Genomic DNA, 26,699 nt, shown 5'->3' on the forward strand with positions numbered 1-26,699 from the left:
CCTCCTTCAGCCAAGAGGGAGAAAGTGGCTAAAGGGGAGGCTCCCCATTACCCGCAAGTGGCTGTTATTGAGGCCACCGAGAGTTAAGTGGTTTGCAGTTTTGCTGGGTGAGAAATGAAGACTTTGAAGCAGAATCTTCTGGATTGGAATCCAGAAGGTTCTACGAGACCGGCCACCCCACCCCTCTGTCCTGTAGGGAGCATGGTCAGAATGGGCCCTCTGTCCTGAACCACCTTCAGGCACTGCTGCCCGGGTGGGTTAGGATTCTCTGAACTACTGGACCCTGAAACACAGCGATATACTTGACAACGACTATTGCGTGGAACCGGGAGGAGCAAGGTTCTAACCGCTTGTAGTCTCACCCAGTCCGGGACCCTAGAACTTCCCCCTGAGACAGTGGCTCCTGCCTCTCCCCCAAATCGGCCACCTCAGACTGTTGTGGAGTTCAAATTTATCTCCAGGTGTGGGCTGAGCCATCTCACGGGGAGAACATGAGAAAATTAATTACTTGACGTAGGTGAACGAGCTTTGAAGATGAAAAGTGCAAGCGCGCAGGCTTCCTAATAACATCTTGAGTCCTTCGCGGAGCCCTTGAGTCGCCGCCGAGCTCAACTTTAAGACGAGTCTCTGGGGAGTTGCTGGCAAACTCCCCAAGCCCATAAACAACATAAAATGCCTTTTCACTACTTTTATGCAGCCAACCCTAGCTCTCCCCACCAATAAAAGGGCCAGGAAGGATCAGAGAGGCCAGAAGGGAGTTAAGCACCGCACGCGGCAGCCCTGGAAGAGTCCCCCCGCGCTCAGACCCACACCATGTCCTGCCGCTCCTACCGGATCAGCCCAGGATGTGGGGTCACCAGGACCTTCAGCTCCTGCTCGGCCGTGGCCCCCAAAACCGGCAGCCGCTGCTGCATCACCGCCGCCCCTTACCGGGGGGTGTCCTGCTACCGGGGGCTGACGGGGGGCTTCGGCAGCCGCAGCCTCTCTCACCTGGGCGCCTGCGGGCCCCGCATGGCTGTGGGCGGCTTCCGGCCCGGCTCCTGCGGCCGCAGCTTCGGATACCGCTCGGGCGGCGTGTGCGGGCCCAGCCCGCCCTGCATCACCACCGTGTCGGTCAACGAGAGCCTGCTCACGCCCCTCAACCTGGAGATCGACCCCGACGCGCAGTGCGTGAAGCATGAGGAGAAAGAGCAGATCAAGTGTCTCAACAACAGGTTCGCCGCCTTCATCGACAAGGTCAGTGAGGCCCAGATGGTCCGGAGAAGGCTCCAGCCCTGCCCTCCCTCAGGAAGGGCCTGGTCTGCTGGGGACACAGCCTGGCAGCCAGGTTCGAGACATCAGAGGGAGAGAAGTGCAACCATCGTAGGCAGCAGGATAGGCTTGCACTGTTTAATTCCAGCAAAGTGTATCGGGGGCCCCGAGCGGTCCGGAAATCAAGCCTGTGGTCTAAACTGCCTGTGTGCTTTCCGGAGACAGCGTGGGAGCATCGGCCCTGCCCCTGAAAAACCAGACTGGGCCCTGGGTGTTGGAAAAGTGGGAGCGAATGGGGAGAGCAAAAGGCACATGGCTCATGGCCAAGGCAGCACAGGAAGTGACAGGCACTGCTGGGGGCCATGCTGCCTGCCCCATCCTTGCTCTGCCCCTCAGCGGTGTGAGACCTCAGGCGAGCTGTGTGTCTGGATAACACGACCAGCCTCAAATGGTGGTTGTGAGGATTAATGGGTTCATGCATGAAAAATGTGGGCACATAGTAACTGCTCAATAAATGTTAGCTGTTAGTATTATTTTCCAAGGACAGTGGTGAGTAGCAAGGAGGTCTGACAGTTAATCAGCCAGGCTTGGCAGTCTCTTTCACGCATGGAAGGCTGGGACTATGGAGGGGAAGGCAGTCAGGCTGGTGAGAGGAGGCCCAACAGCACAGTGTGATAAATGCCGCACTGCTGTGAGGCTGCCTCCCAAAAAGGCCACCTCTGCACCTCCCTTCATATTGGCTCCTCCAGTGTCCATGATGCCTCACTCTGGTCGAATAAACACGACCAGGCTCTGAGATCTAGGATCAGGGGCTCTGGGGGCAACAGGGGTGACCTTCCTGTTCTCATTTTCTCTGTAGTGATCTTAGTTAATCCTCAAAATGACCCAGTGGGGTGTATTATTACCTCCATTTTTTTGAATAACAAATTGAAGCTGAGAGAATTTAGATGAGTTGCTTAGACAAACTGTGGTGGGCAGGTGAAAGGGGGCTCAAGGGACAGCAGATCCTGACTCCATCAATGTGTGACAATAAGCTAGTCATCGCACACCAAGTTCAGTTTCCCCATCTGCGTGTTGAGGGAAATAACATCTCCCCACCCAAAAGATTGTAAGAATTGAATGAAATAGATAGATAGATGTAGATAGATATAGATATAGATGATATAGATATAGATACAGATATAAAGATATAAATGATATAGGTATAGATGTAGATATAGATACAGATGATATAGACATAGATGGATGTGTGTATGTGTATCTTAGCACAGGCCCTGGCACCACATAATAAATATTCAATAAATGTTGCATAAATGATTAAGTGAATTATAATAATTGTTAATTATAGTGATGACAGTAATAGTTAAACTAGTGAAGCACTTACTATGTGTCAGGGACTGTTCTAAGCACTTGACATGCATTAACTTGTTCAATCTTCACAACTTGAAGGAAGGTACTATTATCATCTCTGTTTTAGACATGAGAAAACCAAGCACCAAGAAGTCAGACAACTTGCCGGCTTAGCGTGGCAGAACTGGGGCTTGAACCAGACTTTTGGTTTCAAACCTGGGTGCTTTCCCTCACTCTCACACTGTCTCCCTGCGGGGCTGGGAGTCAAGGCCCTTGAGTTGCAGACGTTCAACTCCACGGCTCAGCTCGTGGCTGGCCCTGGCTTTTCAGGGAGCATTAGGGCAGAGCAAGCTCTGTGGGCCATGCACCCCGCCCCTAGGTTCCCCACTGAGTCTCTTTTCCCATCCCTGGGTGCAGGTGCGCTTCCTGGAGCAGCAGAACAAGCTGCTGGAGACCAAGTGGCAGTACTACCAGAACCAGCGCTGCTGCGAGAGCAACCTGGAGCCGCTGTTCAATGGCTACATCGAGACGCTGAGGCGGGAGGCCGAGTGCGTGGAGGCCGACAGCGGGAGGCTGGCCTCAGAGCTCAACCACGTGCAGGAGGTGCTGGAGGGCTACAAGAAGAAGTGAGTGCACCAGGAAGGGGGAGACGGGGAGAGGAAGGCTCCGCTCACACCTGGAAGCAGCTTCTCTAAGATTCAACAGGAGCTACCTGGAACCCCAGGGAATGTCCAGGACAGACCTAGGCTTCTTTGGATTCTTTGGCTCCACCTCCACCCCGGGAGGTCTTGTGGGTCTTAGAGCATTTTCAGTGGAGTGAGGAAAGGAATCCCATGGAGTTCTGCAGCTATCTTTGTTCCTGACCCTCCCGGCTCACCTGTATGACACAGGCTCTGTGCTCTCCCTGCCCAGTGCATTAGCTCTCTCTGGATCTAGGGTGCACAGATGATTCTAGACTTGGGGATAGAGTGTGCTCCCCTGATCTCAACCCACAAGCAGAGAACTGAGGTGAAATAAGCCAGGCTGGCACAAGGGCTAGCCCGTGACTAACACACAAATAGAACAATATAACATTTGCAGGGGGTTAATCCCTTTTGGTCCCCAGAAGAGCTTGCCTGGGAACTGGTATGGTATCCAAGTGCCAGCCCCTCAGCTCTGTCCCTTCTGTTCCCCACACTCAGGTATGAAGAGGAGGTGGCTCTGAGAGCCACGGCAGAGAACGAGTTCGTGGTTCTGAAGAAGGTGAGGGGACTGGCCACAGGGCAGGGAGGGAGGGGGACCCACCTGCACAACCTCCAACAGGGGGCGCCGTCACCACACTGACCCCAGAGGCGCCTTCCTTCCTTGGTTCTCCTTCCACACGCGCGCCCCTCCTCCTCTCTCCACCACCAGGACGTGGACTGTGCCTACCTGCGGAAATCAGACCTGGAGGCCAACGTGGAGGCCCTGGTGGAGGAGTCTAGCTTCCTGAAGCGCCTCTATGACGAGGTGAGGGGGTCCTGCCAACCAGCAGGGGCAGTAGAGGAGAGGTGTGGAGACCTAGGGGAGAGGGGAGAGGGTGCGTTGTGTGCATGTGTTTGCCCCATGTTTGATATAAGTGTGTAAAGAACATGTACACACAAGCAAAACGGGAGTGGTGTGCGGCCACCTCAGACATGTGTATGTATGTGCTGAGTTGAGAGCCCGGCATAGGTGTTTGAGGACTGGATCGTGTGTGGTCGGCTTCTCTGTGCCTGTGAGCACCTCTGTGTGTTGCAGAGTCTGTGCCTGTGTGTGGTCTGTGCACATGTCAGTCTACACATTTATATAAAAGTACATATGTAGAGGTGGGGATCAAGGTGGGTTTCTAATTAGAAAAGGGTCTTAATTAATGGACAAATCACTACTTCTGGCATTGAAACCCTAGTTTTCTTGCCAGGTGACTCTGAGTTAGGCCTTTTTCATATGCTGGGTCTGTTTTCCTATTTGTTAAGTCAGAGGCTATCCCAGCTGGCCTCTAGGGCCCCTTCCAGCTTTATTGTTTGATGATGTGCCTGTGTGTGGATGAAAGTGGTGGGAACATGAGTAGCAGGACTCATGTAGCGTTTATGACCAGTGCCTCCTCCAGAGAGTGGGTACTGCCCCAGGGGTGGAGCACAAGACCCAGATCTGGCAACAAAACCAAATGCATTGGCTGTTGGTCCCCCAGGAGCTCCAGATTCTCCACGCCCACATCTCAGACACCTCAGTCATTGTCAAGATGGACAACAGCCGGGACCTGAACATGGACTGCGTCGTGGCCGAGATCAAGGCCCAGTACGACGATGTAGCCAGCCGCAGCCGGGCTGAGGCCGAGTCCTGGTACCGCACCAAGGTCAGTGGCACAGGACACCTGCCTCCTAGACATGCCAGTGGGAAGGATGTGAGGTATATATTAGAAAAGGCTTCTTTTGTCTGGGGATTCTGATCTTAGGGATGGTAACAGAAGGCCAGACAGCTCTCAGGTTGAGGTAGCAGGGCAGGGCTGCCATGGATGGCTGCAGAGGCTGAGCACTGTACAACCTGCACTGTCATCGGTGGTGCCCTGAGTGGGTAGGATGTCTCATCCTGAGCCTCAGGAGCATCTCTGCTTCCTTGCAGTGTGAGGAGATGAAGGCCACAGTGATCCGTCATGGGGAGACCCTGCGCCGCACCAAGGAGGAGATCAATGAGCTAAACCGCATGATCCAGAGGTTGACCGCCGAGATTGAGAATGCCAAGTGCCAGGTAGGGTGTGGGGAGCACTCAGATACCCAGCACAGGCAGACTGCAGCACCAGGCCCTTTGCCCTCCTGACCCCAATCAGGCCCCACGGTGTACAAGTGACCCAGAGAGTGGGACAGGGCTCTACCACATCACACAACACTTGAGCTGGGATGAGCCATATCACTGATGACCCCCTTCTTGGCCATCCCCTCACCACCACCAAGGAGAGGTGGTGAAAAGCTTACCTCCTTCGTGTTTACATCCAGTTAACTACCTTGTCTTAGGGAGTTAACCTGCCTTCTCTCTGGGACCCTCCTCTCCTTGTCCTAGTCCATCAGCTTGGGTGAACCAAGCTGTGCCTTTCCTCTCTCATCCTATCTTCACATCTTCCCCATAGCGGGCCAAGCTGGAGGCTGCTGTAGCCGAGGCAGAGCAGCAGGGTGAGGCGGCCATCAGCGACGCCCGCTGCAAGCTGGCTGAGCTGGAGGCCGCCCTGCAGAAGGCCAAACAAGACATGGCCTGCCTGCTCAAGGAGTACCAGGAGGTGATGAACTCCAAGCTGGGCCTGGACATCGAGATCGCCACCTACAGGCGCCTGCTGGAGGGCGAGGAGCACAGGTGGGACTAAGGAGGACCTTGTGGGGTACAGGAGGTAGGGGTCCTGGTCCTCTGGGAGTGAATTTCCTTAAGCCCAAATGTGAGCTACATCTCCGTCCACTGCTAGTACAGGTCAAGTTTCAATAATAATAATTATCAAATGCGTATTATGTGTTCAGCCTGTGCTAAGTGTTCACTGTAACCCTCACAATTCGATGAGGTAGGTATCATTTTTCCCCACCCAAAGGTAAGGAATAAGGCTCAGTGTTCAGTGACTTTCTGGCGGCCGCACAGTTAATAAGTGCAATAGCTGGGACCTGCACCCAAGTCCTGTGCCCCCAAAATCCATTGTCTTTGAGTAGCTTCCTACAGGAGGCTGCAGCTTGGCCTGCAGGCAGGCTTGCGTATTTTAAGGACAATGCACTCTATATGTATGCGCGTAATAGCTCTTCATTGACAACAAAGCCCTTTCACACACTGGTGCATGTGATTCAGCTGCTTTCTGTGAGCCCGATCATACTATCCAGCATGGGCTTGGTCTTTCAGATTGGAAGCAATGGGCAGAGTTTACAATCTCACCCACCTCTGCTGAAACAACGCCTTGTCTCCGTGGTCAGAGGATGGTTAAAGAAAGAAAGAAAGAAAGCCTTAAATGCAGGCTTGGGGGGAAGCCCTTCTGCTTCTGGGGGTAGGATCTGTACACAGGACGGCCCTCTCTGTCCCCAAGCAGCAATCATCTCAAGGAATCCTGCTCAGTGTCCGGAGTTAACAGTTTTCTTTTTCTATAGGCTGTGTGAAGGTGTGGGCGCCGTGAATGTTTGTAAGTATCTGCTGGAAACCCCCTAGAAAAGGGCTTTGTTGATGAGCAAAGCTGAACCCTACAGTCAAACCCACTGAACCTGGAATGTTCCCTGACTGGGAGGCAGCCATTCATCCTCTGCTGGCGTCTCACTGGGGCACGAAAGGGTTTATAGGGAAAGCAGGGGTGAGCGCCCTCCCTGGGATCCATGTGAACAGCAGGCCCATAGAAATGGGGCTAGGCAGCTTCGCCCCTCTGGGTTCCCAGGGTCCCCTCGCCCTTCTTGCCCCAGTCCCCTAGGAAGACTGAGATGCTGAGAGGAACAGGCTTGGGTTATTAACCACTAAAACCTTTTGAGGAGGAAGCTCCTGCCATGCAGAAGCCAATTAGGGCCCGCCCCGGGGTTGGAGATATCATGGAGGGCCACTTATCCCAGTGTGTCCCTTCTTCCCACAGGCGTCAGCAGCTCCCGAGGCGGAGTCACCTGTGGGGGCCTCACATGCAGCATCACCCCTGGGCGCCAGATTGTCTCTGGCCCGGTGGCCACTGGGGGCAGCATCACTGTGATGGCACCTGACTCCTGCGCCCCCTGCCAGCCCCGCCCCTCCAGCTTCAGCTGCGGGAGCAGCCGGTCGGTCCGCTTTGCGTAGAGTCTGGGGCCCACTGCGTCCATTTGTGCACAGATGGTGTGTGAATGAAAATGTGTGCTTGCTTCTGGAATCTTCCAAGTGTTCCCACAGAGGGACAGACCCTGGGGCCGCTCCGCCACCTTCTCTTTTTAGGGAGTTGTTTCCTGGTTCTCTTGGCTTTAGTTAGAGAGTCTTTCCCAGCCCTTCACTTAAGTCCAGTTTGACTCAGAAATACCCGTGGCCAATTTGTGTTGCTCATCAAGTTCTCTGGGACATTACCAGTCACCCAAGGTGGCTGGACATCATGGGAGCTTGGCTTTTCCCTGGGACAAGAAATAATTCTAACCATCCTCAGGTCTCCCACAACCTGAGAATCAGAGAGAAGTCCTCCCTATGCCCTCAACCGCCCCCCCACACACACACACATACACACACACCCTGCTGTTCCCTCTCCTGGTTGGGAAGGTCTCTGCAGGGAGCACCTGCCCCATGGTCATTTTTGTGTGTTATGCTTGTCTCTCTGACTGACTGCCTTCCTCTGTGTTAACCTGTTCCAGCCAGACTCCTCCTGTGACCTCCCGAGAGGCCCATTATGGGAAGGAAAATCCTTTTGACTTTGGACAAGTATTGCTATTCAATGCACCTTATACATTTCAAAGAAAACTCCATGGTTGCTCCAGATCTCCCCCTGCCCTGCAGGGGAGGTCTGTCCAACATGGAGCGGGTGGGATGGAGAAGGTTAGGCCACTTCCTGGGTCTCCCGCTTGTTATGACTGTCTGTGGGTGGCTTGCCTTCTGGGTTTTCTCAATCGGTGTTTCAATAAATGCTGCTGCGATGCAAGGACATGTGGTCTTATGAACATAGTATGCGCCCCCCAACAGTCAGACTCTCAGCTCCCTTTTATCCCATCTCCATCTGGCCAGTCCTTTCCACCACCACCCATGCAGTATTTCCCCATTTCCCCAGTGATTCTGCCTCTTCCTGTCCACTTCCATGGCCTGATTTCAACCACAGCTCCAGCTCCCCTCCATGACCTCTTTCTCCTTGACCATACCCCACAGAAACCAAGCAGCCAGGATCCCATCCCAAACTCATCACTCTCACCCTTCCTGCCTGGTTCCAACCAGTTCCCAGCCTATGTGTGTGCTCCTTATGCCAAATGCAGGCTCCCTCCATCTTCTCCTTTCCACCTGCTCCCCAGCTCTACACAACCTCTCCACCCAGTGCTGATCTTACTAGATGAGGGCTCCACCTAAAGGAGACAAGTCTACCCTCTGGGGCACCAAGGAGCAGCCCACATGGGCACATAGGCCATCCCACACCCCTCCTCCTGTTTGCCTTTGCTCATTGCTCTCTCTATTCTCCCTCCCCACCCTCACTCCCACACGCACACATCCCCCTCCCTCTGCACCACAGTGTCCAAACTCTTGAGGATCTCTAGTTCTGTCTTGGTGGCTCAGACAAGGGATGTCATTGGGTCTGTCTGGAGCCTATGTCAAACTGGAAGTTCCTTGAGGGCAAGGTATGTCTCCTTCTGGCTCTGACCCCAAACTAGTCCTAGGATATGGGTCCAGGGTTTCAGGCCTGGGATGGTTGGATGAACACAGGCAGCTGGTAGAACAGGAGTTATAGACATCAGCCCTCTTGGACTCACCTCCAGTTATCCACTGGAGGTGAGTCCAAGATTGGCTGCCACTATTCCACAGAGATATTCACTTGCCAGCCCCCTCTGCTGCCCCATCCTCCAGCCTTTCTCTGGAAGAAGTTAAGGCCCTGTGCATTCTGATGAAACCTTACTTCAGGCCCAAAGGGTTACAACTCCACTGGAGACAGTAGCCTCTTCCAAGTGCTCAGGCTGCTGCTGTTTGAGGTTTGCCAGCTGGCACCAGGCTGGCTTTCTCCAAGTTTTTTGCCTGCTCCTCTCCTGTCTCCCACCTGTCTGGGCCTTGAGGACATGGTCATAGTCACAATAGGCCACCACTTCGCTTAGGGCACCTCATTCATCCACAGGAAAGGATAAATCTCAGGGGCTGAGAAGTCAGGAGATCAAAAGTTGAACATAAACTCTGTCATGTCTCAGGGACACCTTGGGCAAGAAGTGGCCTCCATGCTCTGGTCATCAGCCTGGGTACCTGTGAGATGAGCCCTTTCCAGCCCTGTGACCTCCTGTGGTTCTGGGTTGCTAGAGTAAATCTGTGCTTGGGGAAAACACCTCGATGTTACCATAGGTCTGGGCCAAGCATAACTAAAATGGCACCATGCATTAAAAAGTCAAACCACCAGGAGCTTAGAGATATTAATAAGATTTTAATAAGTTTCCATGCTTTGTGTGCAAAGACCAGTCAACTGGTCAGTCAGCCAGAGGTGCCATTGGTTTGAAGATGAAACTTCTCCTGCAGCGGTCCTTGTAGCCAACAGCAAAATGCAACGTAAACTCTTCTGGTTCAAAGGATTCCGGGGCTCCCACAGCCCTCTCCTGATAAAGAAGCTATTCCCCGTGGAAAGCAAAGAGTGCAATTCAGAGGTAACCAAGAGCTAAAGTTTTATTAGAAAAATACAAAATTAAAGGAGAGGCCGAGTTCTGACTTTTCCCTGGAATCAAGAGTTCAGGGAACTCTTTCCTGGGCTGTCCTTTCCTTTGAAACTCCACAGAACAAGCTAAGATTCCATCAGAGAAAAATCAGACCTTCTGTCTGCTTTCTACTTTTATTCCAATATTCAATGCTCCCCCAAAAGTACACAGGGTCTCAGAAGGCTGAAGAAGTCTATAATATCATCCTTTCAAAAACAGCGAGGCTTGGGCTTCGGTGTCTTCCTTTCTCTCTGAGGCCACAAGCACTCCTCACCAAATCTCAAGTTTCCTCCACTTTGGACCACTGTCACCAACACCCACTCCCAGGCCGGCTCCTGCTCCCAGCCCCAGTGCCTCCATCAGGCCCCTGCTTCAGTCTTTGGGATCTCAGGAAACACAGGTTGATGTCATTACTCACCTGAGCCAAGCATAGCGAGAAACGCGAATTAACCACATGATCAAGGAAATCACTTTGCAGTGCACATGGGCACAGGAAATATTCACACCACTGCCACTCTCGGGGATGTGGACATTAAGAGGAGACAGAATTGAGTGATCTGTTCACTGAAAATTAAAGCATCGAGGGCCTGCACTAAGTTCTGCTCTCTTTGGGTGGGGGGACCTGCAGTGGGCGAGGCTTAGTCCACAACTACCTCACACCACTTTCCTGCCCCCCTCACCAGACCCTTTATGCCCCCAGAAGTCCCTGCCTATTTCTGCTTTGTTCAAAAATAAAGGGGTCCCCCAACATGCTCACTCTTGTTCCCTTGGTGCTGTTGCACAATGGTGGCGAGAGGTGAGTAGCCAGGGAATGGAGCAGGGTGGAAGCTGCACTCAGAGGATGAGCTTTTGTATTAAAAATTGGAGAAAACACCAGAGGCACACATATGCGTATACGCGTCTTCCAGGGGCACCATGAGAAAGAAGAGGCGCACCCTCCCCTATCCTCCCCCACAGCCCCTCCTGGGGCAGCAGGTGCCCGGTGGGACCCCCTCCCCTCCTCGCAGAAGGCCTGGAAGTCCTTTGAAACTGATTTTACCCCTTGGTGGGATCCAGACCATGATGTGCCCAGAATGCAGACCCTCTGGGTCCAGGAAGCAGAGGCTAGAGGGCCACTAAACTAAGAAAAATCTGGTCCTCTCAAGGTCCAAGAGGACCAATGTGGTCCTGGGGACACATTCTAGAGGCATCGGGAGGACTGCACTGCCAGGGAGAAGAACTCGAAGGTTTTTCTATGCCCCCCAGGCCCCTGCTACAGGCTCTGGTCTGGGGACCACACTTGGAGAAGCTCTAAAACAGTCAGGAATGAGGGCAGGTGGGAGGACAATTACAGACATCAACTTGGTTACCGGGAGGAAGCCTTTAGCCTTCCACATTTAATCACACATGTTAAAAAAATCACCCAAATACAATAAAATTCCAAACCACCAACAATAAAAATCTCAGCCGATTAGCCTCCACCAGTCCTTCCATCCTGACATATGAATAGTTGGGGGACACTCTAGGAACCTACAATCTCTCAGATCAAGTGAGGGGCCTCCCAGAGCCGCAGCTGAACTTTCCCCACAGGCCCCCTCAACCCTGAGGCGACATGCACAGCCCCTCATCAAGGGCAAAGCCCAGAGGCTGCCAGCACACTGCCATCCCTCCCCCTGGCTCCCTTCCCAGAGAGCCTGGCACACAGTCAGTACTTGGGAAATGGCTATCCTGAAGTTAGGTGGGCAAAAGAGACTTAGCATTTTACATAAAAAAAAAGCCTTTAAATCCCTTTCCAGGACCACAAGGGGGAAGGAATCAATGAAAGTGGCAATAATGCCAAATCCAGGGTTTGCACTCAGAGTAAATCACAACTTTGATAAGAAGGAAACTGGAGAGTCAGTCTGGGTTCCCAGTAAGGGGAAATTACTAAACTGATATTTGGGCCTGAAAGAGAAAAGCTTTCCTCCTCCTGGTCCCTACCCTTACCCCTATGAGACTTCATCCATCCAGAGTCCCAACCCCCAACCCCCACCCCTACTATGCAAACCGCACAGATCTTGCGCTGGAGCAGGCCCCTGCTACAGAGGGGGAGCAGAGGGCACTGCTGCTGATGGCCATGCCCCCTGGGCCACAAGGGATGGTGGAACTGAGGTCCCCACAGACCACACCGCCCTGGGAACGGCTCACACCTGTGGATGGAGACACCGGGTCAGAATTCTCTCTTATCCCAGACATGATATGACACAGAATTTTTTGGAACCAATAACGTTAACTCTCCACTCTCCAAAGGACCAACAACATGAATTTTTTAAACCCACTGCTATTTGCTTCTTGAAGGAGTTTGGTGAGTAAACTGGGCACCTAACTCTGTCTGAACCAGACTAATGTTGAGATGCATTTTTTCCATCTTTGAGCAAAAACTGATGGATCACAGTGGAGGAATCATCTAGAAATATGGTTGTTGGAAAGATGAGGGGAACAGATAGACACCTAGCCTAGGTTCTGTGAACACAATGAATTATTAAACAGAAAGATTTGAGATTTGTCTGCAGTGGCCCCAAATGATCAGAATAGACATCTAGTGTTTCTTCTTATTAAAACATTGTACCACGTGAGGAGAATTCTGTGTGTAATTGAAGACTTAGGCTATTTTTGCAGAACCAATTGTGGGGCAGAACTTGTCACATTCATTAGCCTAGGCTTCTCAGATGTTCTAGATGGATCCATGTAGGGGTCAAATATTTTGGACTATCAATTTGTCCAGATCCCAGAGACCTCAGCTACTACCATCCTACCCAGTGTCCCACAGACAGAGCTTCAGTTACTATTTAGATGCAACCCAACATTAATACTATTGACACCCAAAAGAACCATTCCCACCCCCCCACACCCCAACTTACAGATATTGACTGAGCCCATGCCTTCACACAGCCTGTAGGGGAGAGGAGAGAGTGAGCATTAGAACCGAGCTCCCTGCCTTGCAGCAGGCCTATTCTCCATCCTGAATCAGGGGAGAGGAGATGAGGGGGTGGGGGCATGCTGTCCACCCACGGCAGACGGCATCAGTGTTGGCACCGCCTCCTGGGGTCCCTAAAAGAGAGGTCTGTAAAAGATCAATGGCCACAATATGCAAAGCAGAATACACTAAACCACCTTTTAAAATCTCATGTATTGGGGATAGTGCATTATTCATTATATGACTGAGTTATTAATACACTAATGATTATTATCATAATGAAAGTTTCACTGTGCAAATGCTGAGTGCTTCACAGAATGCTGGTGAGTGGGTTGGATTAAAGGTGCAAAGGAGGAGATAGCTCTTGTGGCTTCACCCAAAGTCCCGAGGAGATGGACAGAAAAGTTTACCTGCTTCAGTCAAGCATGGTGCAAATCCAGCAGCATGGCCAACTGCCTTGGGTGCCACTCATGTCAGGTTCTAACACTAGTCATGTTAATAAGGAGCCGCTGCATGGGAGCAGCCCCACCTGGCTACCCTGGATGGAGATATTCTTATTCTGATAATAACCAGATACTACAGGTGCTTACTATGTTCCATTAACTAATTTAATCTGTGCAACAGCTTTAAGTGGTGCATTTTATGGTTACCTGTTTTACAGAGGAGGACACTGAGGCATTGGGCTTCATAGCTAGTAAGTGGTAGAGCTGGGGTTTGAACCCAGGAGATCTGGCTCACAGCCTGTGATCTTAACCTTGTATACTCTACTTCTCAGTGTAGCCTGCTCCCCCCAATAGGGTCCAGCTAGGAGGCAATAATGATGTGGTCACCTCAAGGCTATAGGCCCATGCACCACCACTCAAATGGCCTTTAACAAGTTTTCTGAATGGCTGCAGTTTTTACAACCCACTGAGATGTGATTGCAGAAATATCTTGAGTTTTAGGTAGAGCTGGGGGAAGGGGCAGTGTAGGAGGGGAAAAGGTCACAGGAGTGCTAAGCAGGAGGCTGGTATCATTTTAGCTTAGCCACTAACTAGCTGTAGTCTTGAACCAGACCATTCCCCATTCAGGGCCTCAGTTTTTCTATCTTAAAAATGGGGAGGTGGGCGGACCCCATGATCTCTAGAGTATTTCCCAGTTGAATGTTCTCTGCCTGGAGGATTGTAGTCCAGTGAGGCACTCTTCCAGCCCGAGCAGGGATGTGAAATGACCCGAGCCCCATCCTCACCGGCTCTCCTCGCCCTCCAGCAGTTTGCGGTAAGTGGCGATCTCCACGTCCAGGCCCAGCTTGGAGTTCATGAGCTCCTGGTACTCCTTGAGCAGGCAGGCCATGTCCTGCTTGGCCTTCTGCAGGGCCTCCTCCAGGCCGGCCAGCTTGCAGCGGGCATCGCTGACGGCCGCCTCGCCCTGCTGCTCCGCCTGCGCCACAGCGGCCTCCAGCTTGCGGCGCTGGGAGGAGACAAGGGAAGGCGTTTGAGACGGGTGCAGGCTGGGGAGTCCTGGTGGGTCTCCCACACTTTGATCATCCTATTTTGCCTCCATTTTCAATGGTCAACTTCTAAATGAACTAGGCAGGGAAATGACAGCCATTTGGGGCTTTCTTTATTTTTGTACCGCTTTACTGTAAAACTCAAGTCCATGGTGAGCCATTAGTGGGAGGAAATGTTAGCAGTGAAACACGGCTGGTAATAATTGGTGATATTATCTTCTATTTGTTTACTATCATTAGTTTACAGGGCACTTTCACAGTTGTTACTTTATTTGACCTTCAATCTACTCCGTCAGCTCTCAGAATGAACCTGGTTATCCCATTATGCAAATGAGGAAACTGAGCTGGACCTGCCCTAAGCTACCCAATTAGTTAGTGCCAACTCCAGGTTTTCAAAGGCCACTGCACGGGGTCTTATTCTTTGAGATCAGCATGCTAACTACAATGCCCAGCACACTAACTACAGCTTCTAACAATGCCCAGCACACTAACTACAGCTTCTCTCTCAGCCCCACCTAAGAAAGCAGAAGGAACTCCTACAATTCAACACACAAAACAAAGACAAAAACCAAAAAAAATCTGATAACTCCCTAATAAAAATGGGTCATGGACTTGAATAGACATTTCTCCAAAGACATAACTGGCCTTCAGATATATCAAAAAATGCACAATAGCACTGATCATCATGGAAATGCAAATCAAAACTATAATGAGGACCACCTCACACCTGTCAGAATGGCTATTATTAAAAAAACAAGACAGATGTTAGTGAGGATGTGGAGAAATTGGAACCCCTTGCACACTGTTGGTGGGAATGCAAAATGGTACAGCTGCTATAAAAATAGTATGGAGGTTCCTCAAGAAATTAAAAATAGAACTACCGTATGATCCAGCAATTCCACTTCTGGGTATTTACCAAAAATAATTAAAATTTAAATACCAATTAGATTCTGGTTTACACTAGATCCACAAGAATTCAAAAGTCTGACAATAGCGTGAGCTGGATCAGAAGCCCTCTTGTGCCAGCAGTGGGCGTGTACATCCGCATCGCACTCTGCGGGTACTTATGGAAAGTAAATAAGTGATCATCTTACAACTCAACAATTCCACTTCTTGCTTTATACCTTCAAACATTTCTCAAGTAGGTGCAAATGGAGATGTGTATAAAAAATGTTCATGATACAACTGGCTGAAGTAACAAAGACTTGGAGGCAAACTAAATATCATCAACAGGGAAATGAAGAGGAAACTATGGTTTATGAATATTGTAGAATTTCATACACCAAATATAATGAAGCAGATCATTTCTAGGAGTGTGCATGCATTTCAAAGGCATAGTGTCAACTGGCAAAAGGAAGAATTAAAATGAGATTTATGGCATAATGCCATTATGTAAGTTTAAAACACTAAAACATTTATGCAAATATATTTTAAAGTATATAGTGTATATATGTAAATAAATGTATAAAACAGGGACTATAAGGATATGCATTTAATAGATACACCAGTCCTCTGCCTAAAATGTTTTGTGCACTGTTGGTCTTTCAGAGGCAGGTGGTTAAAATTTAAGCCTCTCCAAAGATAGCAGGAGTTCCTCAAGGTAGAAGGAAAGCAGAAAGCGATCAGAAGCAGCAGGTGAGCCAAGTGGTTTTCAGTGTCCCCTCACCTGCTGCTTGGCATTCTCCACCTCCGCTGTCAGCCTCTGGATCATGCGGTTCAGGTCATTGAGCTCATCCTTGGTTCTTCGGAGGTTCTCGCCCTGCTGAGTCACTGTGGCCTTCATCTCCTCACACTGCAGATTGGGAGACAAACATGGGGAAACTACCAGTGATCACCAGGTGGCTGGAGGGTGTGCTGGGAGGTCACTGATCCCACCCAGCCCAGATCAGCCAGCCTACCGTTCTGCAATAGCCCACCTCCTTCCCCAGCTCTGAACCTGGAACCTCAGCTGCAGCCCTGCTGAGGGCCTGGGTGCATTTCCCAGGGAAGCTCCAGGTTCATGGCTACCCTTCCTGCCCAGCAGGGCAGCCTAGTCCTCCAGTTACCTTGGTTTGGTACCAGGACTCAGCCTCGGCTCGGCTGCGGCTGGCCACATCGTCATACTGAGCCTTGATCTCGGCCACAACCGAGTCCATGTTGAGCTCCCGACTGTTGTCCATCTTGACCACCACCGAGGTATCAGAGATTTGTGACTGAAGGACATAGATTTCCTATAGGAGACAACAGCCAGGGCCCTCAGCTCCAAACCCCCTTCTGATTCCTGTCTTCCAAGTAATCAAAAATAGTCCCAGCTCTGAAACTTTTAGGAAATAAATTAGAAAACTACTGGCAAGTCAGGAAATTTTTACACATAGCTTTAAAAGGAAAAGGCTGGAGTTTGGACCATGGCCTCAAGGCAACGAGTAAGGGGATTCCATTAATGCTGGGATCAACAGAGGCAGGTTTCTATGGTTAAGGACAAACTGGATTACTACACCCAGATCCTAAACTCTCCAGATCAGCTGTAGCTATGGGTATAAATCCAGCCAACCAGATAATGGCCAGATTTAGAGTCCTGGGTTTTCTAATTGAGTTTTCACACTATAACTATTATTATATCTACAGACCTCTTTTATCAAATCTCTACTTCATGTTGTGTTGTGTAGACAGGCAATGAATTAATAGTCTTTCAAATCATTTTAAAGGAAGGCTATCATCCATTATCATTTTGAAAGGAGGCCTAGACAAGAGAAAATCTCCTTCAGTCACAAAAGGCAAGGAGGTTGAGATTCTAGATGAGTAAAGAATGGACAACTTTCCCCAGAACCAAGGAACCAGGACAGGCCACACCCCGGGAAAACCCTCCTCTGTCTCCTTTCTCAGTTGCTCTTTCAGAGACTGGGAGACTCACCTCCTCATAGAGGGCCTGCAGGAAGTGCATCTCCTCCTTCAGCGCCTCCACATTGGCCTCCAGGTCTGCCTTGCGCAGGTAGGCACTGTCTATGTCCTGGTGGAGAAGACAGGAGAGGGTGGGACACAGGTCATTCAGTGTCCCTGGACACTACACTCTACAGTGGGCCCTGGCGCAACCTCCTGGCCCACCCCCTGGCCCTGCTCATCCAACCTGCAATTATAAGTCACCTTCAGAGCCCCGCTAGTAGGGACAGGGCCTTTGTTATCTGCCACTGCCATTACCTCCCCTCCTCCCCCGTCACAGAAACATCAGTGAGACCACAAGGGATAGAAAGTGAAGAGAAGTCTGACCTCCTACAGAATTTTTTTTATTTCCTCCAGAATTGGGGAATTTGATGAAGTAGATAGCCTAGGATCAAAACCCAAAACCCCTTTCCCAGCTGGCGTGGCTTAGCAGTTGAGCATCAACCTATGATCCAAGAGATCGCAGTTTGATTCCTTGTCAGGGCACATGCCGGGTTGCGGGGTCGATCCCCAGCAGGGGGTGTGCAGGAGGCAGCCGATCAATGACTCTCTCATCATTGATGTTTCTATCTCTCTCTCTCTCCTTCTCCCTTCCTCTCTCTGAAAAAAAAACAACAACAAGAAAACAAAACCAAACAAACAAACAAAACCCTAGGCTGCTGTCACTAAGCTGAACTGGTCCATGGAGCATGGCCATGAGGTGGCCACAGAACCATAGGTGCACCTCCCCAGTAGGTCATCCTTGGCTCCCAGGTCAGGCAACTCCCAACACCCAGGTAGCTGACCTTCCTGCCTGAGACCAAGGTCACACCTCTATTGGCAGATTTTGACCAGCCCTCTCTCCATTCTGTGATTACTCATAAATAAGATGGCTGGTAAGCATGTTATTTGTGAAACTGTGTAAGTATACACTTCAACTCACTGATGTGAAACCAAAGGGAAACCATTAGCCATTTTTCCTTCTGGCTTTTTCATCATCTGCAATTGCCACAGCTCACAAAAGCACTAGAAAGCTGAGAACCAACTGGGAGGCAATGTCCACATGAGAGTGAAATAGATTTCAAAGTGACCGTTTCAGCTCATCAGGGAATTGACAAAAAGTCAAACAGCAATATAATGAGTTTTTCTTTTTAAGAAGCCTCGCCAGCACAGTCTGGGTTCCTGCGCAGGAGCCAAGAGGCTTCTGAAGCCAGACCAACCTCCATTTGTCAGGGGACCTGAGTGCCCTGCCACCCCAACAGGACTGGCATGACTTTGGCAAGACCCCCAGTCTCAGAAACATTCAGCACTCAAGAGCTCACTGCTTGCCATGTACAAAGTCACTCACCTTCTTCAGCACCACGAACTCGTTCTCAGCTGTGGCCCTGAGGACCACCTCTTCTTCGTACCTGAGGGGAGAGGGCACAGGGCTGAGGCTGCAAGCTGCAGGCTGGCTAGTGACCCTAGGCTTTCAAGACTCCCTGGTTCTGCCCTTGACTTTTTGTGTTCCATGGGAGAAGAGGTTTGGTCTCCCTAAACTTCTATTTCCCAGCCACAAAGAACTCACCAAATGACACTGAACATGGAGTCTAAGTCTCTAGTTTCTGGTCCAAGCTTGGAAATGAAGTCCCTCCCTGCAAAACCTCAGGCAAGTCACTTACTCTCTCTACAACTTGAGTGAAATGGTCTGGTATGCAGTAAGGCACTCAGTAAGTTTGTGGGATGAATGAAAGATATTTGCTCCAAGGAGCCCTACAACCCCAAAATTGTACAAAACATAAAGTTCCAGGAAGCCATCCCCATGTCGTTCTTCCTCCCAGCATCCAAGGACTTGAGATACTGGAAGCAACCCACTCTGCCCAGGCTGCTGGGGGCACTTCCACAGCCCTCCTCCAGCAGTCTGTTGTTCTTTTACTCTTGTCCCTGAGGTCTCATCCCTGGAGCAGCCCTGCCCCAGTCGACAAGGGAGACCAGAGTTCCCAGAGCACGGTTTTCACAACTTTGTAATTACAGGGTAATTTGGGAAGCTATAAATTCTGAGCTCTGTGATTACTGGCCCTCACACTCCAATGTGGGAGACAGACTGACACCTGCAAACAGAATTGTGTCTGCATTCACATCCCCCCTCCCCCTCCCACCAAGGGAAGTGAAGGCCCATTGCTGGATCCATCTGGATGGTAAAACCTGACCTTCCAAGACCAGAATTCCAATTACTTCCAACTAGAACTACCAGACCTGATTATGAGAAAATCACCCTTTAGTCTTCCTGTGTTTACCAGATGAAGTGAGGCAAGTTAAGTGATCCAGTGAGTAAAACTAGATAGCGGCCAAGCTAAAGAAGTCAGGTTACAATAAAAGATTTGCATGGACCTTTGAATTGTAGAGGTTTGCAGAACAAAAGTTTGATGATTTATCTGCAGCATAAGTAAAAGAAGTATTCATTTCATCGGATATCTGTAATGACGTCGGCCCTATCGTTTTCAAGAATTCTCTCCCAGGATCTTTCCTTTCTACCTGTCCTGGTGCTGACTGCTCCCACGTTCTGCTTTCCAGCCCTATTGATCTCGGTCCTCCTGTTTCATTTGTTTTGTCTCCATCTCTGGATTAGTCTGTGCCCTGGACATATGCCCCACTCTTCCCCAGCTGGGAGCACCCCTTCTCTCCAGATCATTGCCCAGTCCCCAGGATGAGCTGCAAGAGCCGGGATCCCAGACAAGACAGAGCAGACAGATAAAGTGAACCACCTGATTAGTAGCCTAGAATGACCCTGACCTTCAACCATGTCTGCCTCCAGGAGAGACTCAGCCAAGACCTACCCCACTTCTATAACCACCCCCAGCCCTGTCATGCTCACCTCTTCTTGAAGCCCTCCAGCACCTCCTGCACGTGGTTGAGCTCTGAGGCCAGCCTCCCGCTGTCGGCCTCCACACACTCGGCCTCCCGCCTCCGCGTCTCCTTGTAGCCACTGAACAGTGGCTCCAGGTTGCTCTCGCAGCACTTGCGGTCCTGGTAGAACTGCCACTTGGTCTCCAGCAGCTTGTTCTGCTGCTCCAGGAAGCGCACCTGCACCCAGGGATGAGAAAAGAGACTCAAGGGGGAGTCTAGGGGATGCATGGTTCCCCAGAACTCTCTCTGCCCTTCAGGATGGCCCCTGACCTGCAGCCATTTCATTTACCCAAAGACCAAATCATTTACTGTCTGAAAGTATGGTTCACAGTTGTTCCCCAAGTAACTTCCCCTCACATCATCCGCATCTCCCACACAATTTATTTGTGATTTGTTTATTCTGCACAGAACCAAATAACATCTAATCCTGAAAAAATACCAAAGACCATGTATGGTAGGTCAAAAGTGGCCCCTGAAAGATGGCCACGCCCTAATCCCTGGAGCCTGTGAATATGTTGCGTTACATGGCTAGAGGGGCCCTGCAGATGGAATTAAGGTGATGGACTGAAGATCAGGAGATTATCCTAAATTACCCAGGTGAGCCCCACAGCAGTGGCCGTTCGAAGTGGGAGAGGAAGGCAGAAGAGTGAGAGGGCTGTCCAGAAGAAGGAGACAGAGGAGAGATTTCAAACATGAGAAGCGAGAAACACTCAACCACTATCACCAGCTTTGAAGATGAGAAGGGGCTATGAGTCAAGGAATATGGGCAGCCTCCAGAAACTGAGTACACTGCCCCACCTCCCCGCCCCACCCCCATCAATCAGCCAGCAAGGGAACCGGGACTTCAGTCCTATAATCTCATGGAACCCAGTTCTGCCAGAAACTTGAATATCCCTGGAAGCGGGCACCCCCTGGGGCCTCCAGAAAAAAATGCAGCCCTCCTGACAGCTGGTTTCAGCCTCCTGAGACAAATTTGGGGGGGGGGGTGTTTTAAATATGTCTTTATTGATTTCAGAGAGAGAAAGGGAGAAGGAGAGAGAGAGAAAAAAAAAATCAGTGATGAGTCATTGATCGGCTGCCTCTTGCGCGCCCCCTACTGGGGACAGAGCCCACAACCAGAGCATGTGCCCTGATTGGGAATGGAACCGTGATCTCCTGGATCCTAGGTTGATGCTCAACCACTGAGCCACGCCTGGCCGGGCCAAATTTGTGTTGTTTTAAGCTGCTAAGTTTATGGGCAATTTTATGGCAGTGATTTAAAAATGCACCCGCTGCCCCTGCTGGCATGGCTAAGTTGTTAGAGCATCAACCTACATACCGGAGGGTTTTGGGTTTGATTCTCAGTCAAGGGCACATACCTGGGTTGCAGGTTCAATCCCCGTCCCCCATCAGGGCACATGTGGGAGGCAACCAATTGATGTGTCTGTCTCACATTAATCTTTCTCTCTCTCCTCTCTTTCTCTCCCCCTCCCCCCTCCCTTCCACTCTCTCTAAAAATCAATGGAAAAATATCCTCGTGCCTCAGGAGAGCATAAAAAAAAAAAAAAAGCCTGCACCCACCATGATTCTCCCTCACTCTGACTCTGGGGTGAAGGAGCCCAGGAGGGAGAACCCTGGACCAGAAGTTAGGAGATCTCTCACTGCCTAACTCAGCCCCCAACCGAGCCACACTGCGTCTCATTCTCCTTGACCCTCACTGTAAACTGAGGTAGTGGGAACACATCAGGAAATTACACTGGCAGCCCGCAGGCCCTATCTGGCCCACAGGCATGTTTTATTCGGCTGAACACTGTTTTACAAAAATCTGATTAGTTGCCAACATTTAATAATTGAGTGACTTCAGGCAAGAACCTGGATTCCCCTGACCTTGATGAACCAGGTGCTCTGGTAATGCTGGGCCTGTGTCCGGGGGTGAGTGGCAGCAGCTGCGCCTGTAGGCGGCATGCCTCTCAGCTTGGCTTCATTCACCAGGCACCATGCAGCTGCCAGCCCTAAACTAGGATCTCCCCTCAAGCCCTAAACTTCCAGGAGGACAAGCTGGTATAAAGCAGCTCTCATGGCCCATGCTTATGGGCAAAGGCCTGCCTTGGGCCTCCACATGCAGGCCGAGGTGGGAGGGCAGCTCTCTGGCCTGCCTGCTCTGCAGGCTTAAACTCACCACAGCGGTGCACTTTGCACGCCTGGAGCTCATCCTGAAGGTAGGATGCTGGAAGGAGGCGAGTAGCCGTGGGCAGCCCCAGGGGCCACCCACAGACCCACCTTGTCGATGAAGGCAGCAAACTTGTTGTTGAGACGCTTGATCTGCTCTTTCTCCTCCTGCTTCAAGCACTGCGCGTTGGGGTCTAGCTCCAGGTTGAGGGGCGCGAGCAGGCTCTCGTTGACTGTCACAGTGGTGATGCAGGGCGGGCTGGGCCCACAAAGGCCCCCTGCTCTGTAGCCGAAGTTTCCCCCACTGCGTAAGGGGCGCGCGCAACTCACTGCGATCCGAGGGGATCCCACTGCACACAGGCTCCGGCTGCCGAAGCCGCCGAGGCGCCTGTAGCCTGGCCCCCCGGGGCTGCCTCCACGGTAAGCCATGGCACTGGCACAACTGTGAGCCCCGGGCTTGGGCATGACGGCAGAGCAGGAGCTAAAATTCCTGGCCTGGTAGCCGGAGCTGATGCGGTAAGACCGGCTCGCCATGCCTCACTCCGCAGGCAGTGCCAGGGGAAGTGGAGGGAAGGGAAGGAGACCAGGCCTCACACGGAAGACCTGTTAGTGCTCCTGCCTTTTATAGGGCAGACAACAGGCCTCTGACAACATGAAAGGCAGGAGAAAGTTAATAATTCCATTTATGAACGTGGGAATCACCCCCAGGGGAAAAAGGAGAGGGAGAGCTGAAACTTGCCACCTTTAATAGCACATCAAGGAGACCCTGACTCCCAATAAACCTGTCCCTGGCCTGTTCAACCCACAGGCCTGGACATATCTATTCAGCCCTAATTCCCCTCCAGCCCTGTGAGGAGACCTCAGCTCATTATCTCATACAGGCAAGTGGAGGCCTGGGCCAGCACATTCCTGAGACTTGAAGGGTCCCATGTCCCACCAAGGTCCCACCGGCAGTACTTCTGGGCAGATCCCATGTCCCTTCTAAGGCTGCAAGGATGCCTGGTTCATCCTCCCAGGGTGAAAACGTATGGAGTGAGCCTCTAAAAGCCTTCCCCTGTTGTTCTGAACTACATTTCATCTTATAGTAGAGCCATTGCAGTTGGTTCTGCCCGCTGGATTCAGAAGTCAGGTCTTACCTACTTTTATATCCCTCATGGCAACCAACACAGAGTAGGTCCTCAGGAAGCACTGCTTGAATTGAATAGACTAGACACAGGAGGGAGTAGCCACTAGCTGGAGAGGTTCTTCATCTAGTCCACAAATACTGGCTGACCCTCCACCACGTGCCAGGAGCCTGGAGGAGGTGCCTTCATGCACCAGGAAGTGCTGAGGTCCCACCAGAACGAGAAGCTAATTTAGATGTTCAGGGTAATCAAGCTGGGTGAGCAGAGTTTGCCCTTGAGGAAGCTGGGTCTCATGGGGAGACCAGACAGGGGCAGGAAAGATCCATGGCAAGAGAAGGAAAGATGACTCAGCAGGCAGGAGGAATGCTCTTGGTTTCTGAGGAGGCCACACATGGCGTAGAGGGTCACAAAGAAGGAGGAAGACCTAAGGCAGGTCTTAGAAGATGGTGAGATTTAGCAGAGAGACCCCAGGCAGGGGTGCCAGTTTGACAACCAGAGAAATTTCCCAGTTCTTGGGATCCCTTGCAAAGCCAAGGCCCTCCACCAGGGCTGCTCTTGTCACACCCAGAGGCCTCCTTGTCACACCCAGGAAGAGCAGGATGGAGATACAACCCAATGGGGAAAGCACCTGCTATTTCATAGATGCATTGGCTCCCCAGGCCTGAGAGAAGCTCTCATTGCAGAGAATCTCTGTGCACCAAGACAAAAACAAGAAAGAATCTTCCAGAATGCCCCCTCTACAGGAAATAGGCTTGGGAATGGAGCGTAAGAAAAGAGCCAAATGAAACAAGAGAGAATGGAGAGTCTTTCTGGTCTCTCCCCGCCCCCTCCCATACATACACAAATATACATCACACATACTCCATGGGGGGAGTGTAAGGATGGATCCAGAGGGAGCAAGTGGTGCCCCAGGAGCGTGAGCCGTTTATCGTTTCCAAGTGCCCTCTTCCCAGGTGTGACAATCAGGAGATCACCATCTCTCCAACCTCAGGGCCTGCTTGTACCCACATTTCTGACCATCATTCCCATCATTTCTATAAGGTTCTTTCAGTCCCTCTGAAATGAGATGTTATCTGAGCCCAACGCCTTCAGAGCATTGAAGAGATGCGACCTCACTATCATGGCCCTGACCTCCAGCTCTCATCTTACGACTGTCTCCTGCTTTTCCAAGTAGATTATTGGATTTCTTACTGACATCACCAACATTATGAGGGTGTCTCCCCAAAATAAAAATCCAGAAGGGAAGATCTCAGTGTGAATCTCCTTCTGTGCTCTGCTTCTGAAGGGAAGTTGGCAGTTCCTGGCCAGATTCCTCAGCTAGAAAACCACCAGGGCTGGAGTGCGGAAAGCCCTGTCAACAGACAGTGAGCTGCCAGTGAGCCCTGTTCATACCCAGCAGGGCCGCCTGCCCAGCATTCCTCTTTGGCCACAAGCCTTTCCTGAGCACTTGAATGTGTCTGGCAAGGCCATTATGGCCACACAAGCTGGTGCTCTGAGGCTTAGGGCAGCGTGGTGGCCACTGAATACTCACTCTCCCACCTCGTCCATGAGTTCTTAGCCTGGCCTCATCCACTATCCATTCAATCAACAATTACGTATCAGGCGTCTGAGTGAGATGCCTTGCACTAGATACTGGAGACACCAAGATGGGCAAGAACCTGTCCTCAAGTGGCTCACAGCCTACTAGTCACAGTGGAAAAATCGAACACTTACAGCAGCAATATTCAATGGGTGCTCCGTAAGAATTTTTAAAACATGCAGTACCTGAATATTTAGTCAGGGGCACTGACCTCTTTTCCCTTAGATTGTCAAATTAACAACAGTCAACACAACAATAGCCCTCCAGTGTGAATGCCCTGTCTTGAGCCATAAATATGTACGTCATACAACAGAGTTGCATTTTATTGGTCATGCCACATAATAAGGTTGTGTCTCATTGGTTAAATCTTGGTACCAGAAATCCTTATATACAAGTATAGGCACCTGATTTTTTTTAAAGTCACTTTGAAGCAAAAGGGTAGGTAATTACTGTCATTATTTCTTTTGTAAATCAATCAAAATTATGCCTATTTTTTGTCAGATCAGCCAAAACTTATATATTTTTTGGTGTGCCACAGAATTTTAGTAATTTATGTGTGCCATGATATGAAGAAGGTTGAAAATCACTGGTCTACAGTGTGATAATAGACATATGCAAAAATACCTGACTAGAGTTAAAAGGCAACGGGCCCCGAGTCCAGTCTCAAGTTCCCAAACCCAGGGGGTAGAGTGAGTAAAAGCACAGAGGCCTGAGCAAGGATGCCCCATTCAGGGTCAGAGCAGCTCACTGAGCATGGGTGGAGCACAGGGTGTTTTCTGAAAAGCGATCAGAAATGAAGCTGGAAACATATGCAGGGCCAAGGCACGAGGACTAGTGTGTCCCTTCCAGGAGTATAGACTTGGTCCCATCAGCAGTGGAGAGTTTTCCTCTAATAGTGACACACAAAGTCAGGTGGATTGGGATGGATGGTGATGAATGAATAGATGGATGAGTGGGAGGAAAGAGACTGGATGTATGATCAGATCAACTAAGTAGTGAGATGAAGAACAGACTGTGGGAACATAATAAAAGGCAGAAAATCCAGTTAGCAAACTATCACATGAAATGTGAAATAACATGGGCCTGAGCTAAGAGAGTGTTAGAGAAATGGAGAAGAAATGGAAACAACCATGAGGTATTAGAAGGGCTTGTCAATTTTTTGGATGTGGGGGGAGATGAAAGGAGTCAAGATGATGATTCTCAGGTTGATGGCTAGTCCCCCCAAATTCTAAGAGAGCTACACATTGGACCTGGCTACTGCCTCTCATGGTCACAGGCCCCAAATCTGGTCTGCGAGAAAGTTGAGCTGGCAGGTTCACAGTCTGGCAAGTGCCCAGCAGCACGGGGGTCAAGATATGGCCAAATGTTGCAAGGCAACACCAGTGTTGGGGGACTTCATGGGAATCAAGCCTTGAATGTCGAGCTTGTGGGGCCACACCCAACTTTGGAGGGAGCATGGACCTGCCACCCCCACCAGGTGCCACGTAAGCAGAGCCCTGTTTCACAGTGCCTCCCCTGATGCAACAAGGTTTGGAAAATCTCAAAGAAGGAGGTGGGAGTGTGTGATGAAAGACCCCACCCCACTGACCTGAGCCATCAGAACCAGAAACAGGCTAGCCAGCCACAGAGAGGTGGCTTAAGGGTGGGGAAAGAGAAGAGGTTTGAGCGGAGCTTAAAACTGAAATTTTACAATGAGGTTAGAACTTCTTAAATTCTGGAA

The 26,699-nt window shown here is 50.7% G+C and overlaps 2 protein-coding genes across 3 annotated transcripts; one reads left to right on the forward strand and one right to left on the reverse strand.

The window, feature by feature from the left end:
• Nucleotides 1-813: 813 nt before the first annotated feature.
• On the forward strand, nucleotides 814-7,371 carry KRT85 (keratin 85; the record flags this gene model as incomplete). 2 transcript variants are annotated; one of them, XM_081126487.1, is made up of 9 exons in its annotated part: nucleotides 814-1,236; nucleotides 3,019-3,227; nucleotides 3,783-3,843; nucleotides 3,994-4,089; nucleotides 4,790-4,954; nucleotides 5,221-5,346; nucleotides 5,723-5,943; nucleotides 6,711-6,742; nucleotides 7,178-7,371. In XM_081126487.1, 9 exons carry the CDS (start codon nucleotides 814-816, stop codon nucleotides 7,369-7,371), a joined length of 1,527 nt encoding a protein of 508 aa, XP_080982613.1. The 2 variants fall into 2 exon arrangements, with proteins under 2 accessions (XP_080982613.1, XP_080982614.1); XM_081126488.1 differs by lacking the exons at nucleotides 814-1,236; nucleotides 3,019-3,227; nucleotides 3,783-3,843 and adding an exon at nucleotides 3,729-3,782.
• Nucleotides 7,372-11,939: 4,568 nt separating this feature from the next.
• LOC308551753 (keratin, type II cuticular Hb5-like) lies at nucleotides 11,940-22,829 on the reverse strand (the record flags this gene model as incomplete). The annotated part of the gene is made up of 9 exons (XM_081126372.1): nucleotides 22,388-22,829; nucleotides 20,097-20,305; nucleotides 18,591-18,651; nucleotides 17,238-17,333; nucleotides 16,393-16,557; nucleotides 16,014-16,139; nucleotides 14,087-14,307; nucleotides 12,803-12,834; nucleotides 11,940-12,091 (listed from the first exon to the last, which is right to left on the reverse strand). Exons 1-9 carry the CDS (start codon nucleotides 22,808-22,810, stop codon nucleotides 11,940-11,942), a joined length of 1,485 nt encoding a protein of 494 aa, XP_080982498.1. The 5' UTR covers nucleotides 22,811-22,829.
• Between the last annotated feature and the right edge of the window lie 3,870 nt (nucleotides 22,830-26,699).

Source organism: Miniopterus schreibersii (genome assembly GCF_964146895.1).
Source record: "Miniopterus schreibersii genome assembly, chromosome: 2".
Taxonomy (NCBI): domain Eukaryota; kingdom Metazoa; phylum Chordata; class Mammalia; order Chiroptera; family Miniopteridae; genus Miniopterus; species Miniopterus schreibersii.